We start from the raw sequence: 6,000 nt of genomic DNA on the forward strand, positions 1-6,000 counted from the left end.
AAAGATCTAGGTTGACATAATTAAGAAATTAAAAAAATATATATTTTAGCATCCATTGGAATTCAAGGGTTACTTAAAATGTTTGAAGCTAGAAAATATTATCACAAAATTTAAACACACGTCATGAAATAGACAAGTTAAGAGTTATCACAACAATTCATCAATGTCCATGAGTATTAAAATAGCACATGTCAACACTTAAGAATCACTGGATTTGTTCTTCTGGCATGAACCTACACCATGGGGCAAAGGTAGTCACAGTTAGTTACTGCCCTTTCTAACCGTAACGGGCCTACATGGTTTAAGATGTCCCATCCCTAATCTCAAGGGGTTAATATCATAGAAAGCATATAGAATGAGAGCAAGTCAGAGACCAAAGGTCCAAAGATATAAGTGGAAAGAGAAAGGGGAACATTTAGCTTTAAAAATAGGTCCAGTAAAATAACTTGGTTTGAAATATGGAATCTCAAAAAAAGTGGTGCTTGCTTCTAAATAACATGATTGGGGGAATCCAATATACAGGAAATAACCAGAAATAATGTGGCACTATTCTAGATGATAAGCACAAAGAAAAGGACCTAATAGGTATTACCTGAGTATATGGCATTCTGATTCAACATTTCTCACATTTCTAAAAATTATCTCCAATCTAAAAATGGCCAACAAGTCCATCTTGCCTTAACTTCCAATTATTACAGCCAATCTCATTTTTCTACAAGGGAGGTCTCATTTCCACAGTCAAAATTTTCAAGGTTATCAAAGCTCATTTACAAAGAATTTAACCAATATTAACCTAATCTACCTTATCCTATTCATTTGTACCAAATGGTCACCCACCAATGTTTTAACACTGAATTGTTAACTGCCCCAACAGCATTGCTTCTGACCAAAAGGATGGACTCTAGCAACTCAATCCTACATTCATTTCCATGTCTTCCATCCTGACCCCATCTTTTTTTTTATTTTTTAGGAAGGCTTAAGATTCAGATCAGAATCTGATTGACAGTAGTCAAAATTTTGGGAATCCCTTCCAATGTTGGCCCAATGGATCATGAGGATAGTGAAAATTCTTGGGAATCCCTTCCAATGTTGGCCCAATGGATCATGATGACTGTGAAAATTCTTGGGAATCCCTTCCAATGTTGGCCCAATGGATCATGAGGACGGTGAAAGTTCTTGGGAATCCCCTACAATGCTGGGCCACTATTTCAATGGATCATGCCAACCTAAAGCCTTTGATAGACACCATTTGATCCAAGAACCCCACAACAGCTCTTCCTTCTTCCGGAACAACTACCTCCCATTGTCTACCATTTCCAATGAACGTTAAAGAGGTGAGAGAGGAAGATCACAAATCTGGTCAGGTCTCAGAGGCAGAGATTTAGAGACAGAAAGAGCAAGCCCGGGAGAATATCGGAACACCTCAGATGAAGAACCAACATGCTAGAGAAGAGGGCGCATCCCGACAACTGAGGGCTGGTGGGTGGGGTGGGGGAGGAATGGAGGGGGACACCTCCTCCTTGGAGCTCAGTCGGTGCCAGGCATTTAAATAGGCTCTACCCAAATATTTACTTAAGGAGTGAAAGAATGCATTCCCATTGGCTTAAGGTAGAGGATACAGGAGGGTTTCCCAGTATATCCCCGTGAGATCTAGTAGACTGAGAGTAGGGGGTGCTCAATGGCCCCCACAGGGGCACTTCAAAAAGGGGTAGGGGTGGGGGTGGGGGTTGGTGGGGGGATCCGCAGAATAACCTCCTCTTCCCCCTCCTCCCAACCGACCCCACAGAGTGAAAAAGAAAAATGGAGCCTCACCTAGAGCTGGAGTCGTCATGGCCGTCATGGGGCTGGTGGGATCCAGCTGAAAGCCGCTCATCATGAACTGGGCATCGGAGGCCGGACTGTCCATCTTCAGGTTGGGCAGAGTCATGTTCTGGGCCAGGTAGTACTGGTAGAGCTCTGCCTCGGCCGGGGACGGCAGGGCGCCGAGGCCCAGGTGCCGGTTGTGTTGGATCTGGGTCATGTTCTGCTGCAGAAGCATCATGTTGTGCATGTGCTTCTCGCTGGTCATGTGGATGCGGAGGTTCCTGGCCACGTTGGTCTCGTAGTCGCACACCTCGCAGCGCCACGTGGGCTTGGTTTTTGGTTTGGTGGGGGAGGGGGCCCCGCAGCTGCTGCCCAGGTTGGCAGCGGCCGCCGCGGCCGCAGCCGCCGCCGCTGCCGCCCCGGCGCTGTGGCTGAACACTTGCTCCCCGCCTCCGTTCTGCAGGTTCTGCATGTTGTTCAGATGCTTGTCGGACTGCATATGAATACTGAGGTTGCCTTTGGTAGTCGTCGAGTAGTTACAGACCTCGCAGCGGAAAGGCTTGTAACCGCACGTGTAGCTCTCGCCTCGCGCCAGCCGCGGGTGAGGCTGCCCGCTCTTGCAGTAGACGCACGAGCCGCCGGGCTCCGGGTGCTTCTCCTTCATGTGCGCCTCGAGCGTCTGCTGGTACTTGTAGTGCCAATTGCACTTGGGACACTTGAGCGTCTTACACGAATTCCGAGAATGCATCATGGTCATGTGCCCCCCCAGCGAGCGCGAAGAGCCCAGGACCGTGTCGCACTTGGGGCACTCGACGCCGCTCCCCGACGGGCACTCCCCCACCCCAAGCTCGCAGAGGGCGCCAGCGTGCTGGTGATGGGCCAGGTAGCTCCCATCCTCCCCCTCTGCGCTTTCATTTGGTTCCGGTACTGTGGCATTGTCTTTATTGGCACTTTCATCCATCAGATCCAGCCTCTTGCTGCCCTCTGCCACATTGGCCCTGACACCCTCACTGTTAAAGCTTAAACGATTCCTCCTGTTTGCACCATCAAAGACAACAAAGGAAGAAGTGGAATTAGAACTAGTAGAAGCTGCGCTCCTCGACAAAGTGTGGAGCATGTTAGGCATTAAGGGAGAGTTAGAAATGCTTTGGTTTGAGAGAGCAAGGTCATTTTTGTTGCTGCCACCCGCCATGGCCCCAGACTCCTCGTGGGGCCGGTCCTCCAATTCATCCTCCAACTCACTTGGAAAGAGTCCTTTGCAACCCTCATCTTCCTCCTCCTCCTCCTCCTCCTCCTCTTCCTCCTCTTCCTCTTCCTCTTCTGCATCTTCCTCCTCCTCCTCCTCCTCCTCCTCCTCCACATCCTCAGCGGGCTCTGCCTTCTCCGAGAGGCTATCCTGGTCCCCCACTTCTTGCTTCTCACCCTCTGCTCCCCCAGGGTCCTTGCCCTCTGAGGATTTGGTAGGACTGGAAGCCAGGGGGCCCAGGGGGACTGAGGTAATTGGGGTCTTCAGAGCCGAGCTGGTCAGCCCGCCAAGGTTCAAGAGGGTCCCGGGCGTCAAGAGGCCCGACTGGGGCTGCTCGGCGGCGGCACCCGTGGCAGCGCCCTGGAGCGCCTCCTCTCCTTCCATTCGAATGCCGCTAAATTTACCATAAAAGCTGTGTCCGGGGCCTATGAGGTTAGCTGCAGAAACTAAAGGATGTTGAAAGTTTTTGTTTTTTGGTTCCAGAAAACTTACAAGGGGTTCCTTGTCTTTGCCTATTCCTTGGATGATGGCGGAAATGTTCTTATTGCTAAGAATTTTCCGCTCTTCTTCACTCAGGGTCATTCGATGGTCATGCACTGCATGGGTCACAAAGGAGCGGACGTACCCAAAGGAGAGCTTACACAAGAAACACATGAGAATGGGCTTCCTCTTCCCATAGAGCACAAAGCCATCGAACTTGGACAGGTCCACATTGTTGGGGACATCTTTGGATACACAGGAGCTTTTAGCAGAACCGTCGCTGTTCAGGTAATCCTTGTTGCTTTTGTGTCGCACATCAAAAACACGGAAACTGTGCAGGACCGGGCTAATGCCCGTCAGGGCTGAGGTATTCGGGAAGGACTGGTCTGAGCCCTCAAACCATTTCCCGAAGGATGAGGCTATGTGGAAAGTATTGATGATCTGTGGGTAGACTGGCGCAGCAGAAGAGGGATCCCCCTGTTTGCCCCCAGCACTGGGGAGAGAGTTCAGAAAGAGCGATGGGAGAGCCCCACTGCCGCTGCTACAGGCTCCCCCACTTTGGATCAACTGGCTGACGCTTTCAACAATGTACGCCGAGCCATCGGGCTGGTAGACTATTTCTCCAGCTAAATTCTCCACATCACTCTCCTCATCCCCCTCCTCACTGGTGTCACTCCCACTTTCCTCCCTCAGGGGAAGAGGGGGGCGGGTGATGGGGCAGTGGTGCTCCATATAGGTCTGTAAACTGGCAAAGGAGGTCGAGCACTCGTTGCAGCTGACCTCTTTGCTAGCGGGCTCAGCGGTGGGGCCGGCCGAGTTGGTGCTGTCCGGGATGCGCTCATTGAAGGGGGCCCTCAGGCTGTCTAGGGGCCCGTGGTTCTCTGTGGTGGACTGCTCCATACTACTGGGTTTGTCAGGAAGGTGGGTGCTGTTGAGTTCAGTCCATTGCTGGTGCTGAGGGATACTACACCCATTGTCCTTCCCAGGGATGACAGGCGAGTCACAGCCTTCCATGGTAAGGCCTGCATGGAGCTTTCATTGCACCCAGTACGGTTCGGACCTGAAGAGAGCAGAGAGGGGGAGAGGAGAGAGAGAGAGAGAGAAGGAGAGAGAGAGAGAAAAGGAAGAGAGAAAGGAAAGATGTTAGGAGGGCAAAGGCTAAGATTCCACACAGAGCACTTTAAGATGTTTCTAACTATACCCAATATAGTAGTAGCTCAGTCTTGCAGAATAGGCCTAGAGAGGAGCAAAGGCTCGAATAAACCCCAAAACCACACCTTCGGCTGTCAAAATGTCAAAAGGCCTTAAGAACAACAGGGTATATGTTCCTAAAGGTGTCTGTGTTGTGGCAAGGTAGTCGAGGGTCCGAGGAAAGAAATGTGAGGATGGCCCTTCTGCTCTTCTGCTCCCATTGCCCCCTAAAGATGGCCCCCAAACAGAATTCTTCAGAAACGTACTGTTAAAAGAGTAAGAGCAAGATAGTGAGCACCAGGAGAGAGAAAAGACTGCATTCATTCCAACCCCCAATCCAAAGCTAAGAGGAATAAAACTTTCATTAAGTGAAAAATAAAAGATTTCAATCTAGCAAGTCCAGAAGGAGACTGTGTCCCCGGGAACCAAATGAATGATGCCCAGAAACCAAAATAAAGATGGTACTTTTAGCTAACTGATTTAGAATGATTTTTAAAAGCCACATTTCTACACTGAAAGTATAGGGCACCTTATTTAACAACAGCACATGTCCCGGCTAGGACCCTTCTATTGTATGGCGGCTACAGCCTTAATTCAAACACAACAACTTTATGATCCCTTGTTCTCTCAAAATCGAAGTAGCATCAGTCCCATTTTCCAAATGGGAAAGCCGAGGCACCAGACTGAACAATTGGCCAGATGGCATTCTGTCCTTTGAGGACCTTAACTTCTCTTCCTCACCTCCTCTCTGAGGTCCATCCTTGATGCCCTCACCAGACCACATCATCTCCTAAGATGCTGAAGTATTAAAACATTTGAGAAGGATAAAAGGCTCACATTCCTCGAGAGAATATACTACAGTTTAATTGGTGACACCCTTTCCCAACCGTATATTACCCCTGTATCCTCACTGAAAAAAAATCTGATTCAGACATCCCAGTATCATTCGGCTGCTTTTCTGTCAAGGGGCTTTGCTGACCCAGAGACACCAGCTGTTCTCAGCAATCATTCCATTCCACACCTGCCTCTCAGTTATCATACAATAACCAAGCAGCTGTCCTTCAACCCTGAGGCTTTTCCATTTCAGAGAGGAAAGTATCATTGAAGTGAATTTGCCCTTTGAGAGACATGCCTCCCTAGGGAGAGCAGCAGCAGCAGATTCCCCACCGCCGCCATCACTCCATCTCTCCTATGGCATCCGAAGCACAGGTGCATTTATTCGGTGGCCACACTGTTTCTGCAAGCAAGTGCTCCCAGCACAGCCCTGATCTCTTTAAAAG

The 6,000-nt window shown here is 49.6% G+C and overlaps 1 protein-coding gene across 1 annotated transcript in view; it reads right to left on the minus strand.

Moving 5' to 3' along the window:
- ZFHX3 (zinc finger homeobox 3) overlaps positions 1-6,000 on the minus strand; it is a 327,427-nt gene that overhangs the window by 206,663 nt on the left and 114,764 nt on the right. Inside the window, exon 2 of the mRNA XM_044659375.1 lies at positions 1,813-4,589. Within this exon, the coding sequence (XP_044515310.1) occupies positions 1,813-4,543 (2,731 nt within the window). The 5' untranslated portion in view covers positions 4,544-4,589. The remainder of the gene's footprint in view (positions 1-1,812; positions 4,590-6,000) is intronic.

This window comes from Gracilinanus agilis, chromosome 2 (assembly GCF_016433145.1).
Source record: "Gracilinanus agilis isolate LMUSP501 chromosome 2, AgileGrace, whole genome shotgun sequence".
NCBI classification, from domain to species: domain Eukaryota; kingdom Metazoa; phylum Chordata; class Mammalia; order Didelphimorphia; family Didelphidae; genus Gracilinanus; species Gracilinanus agilis.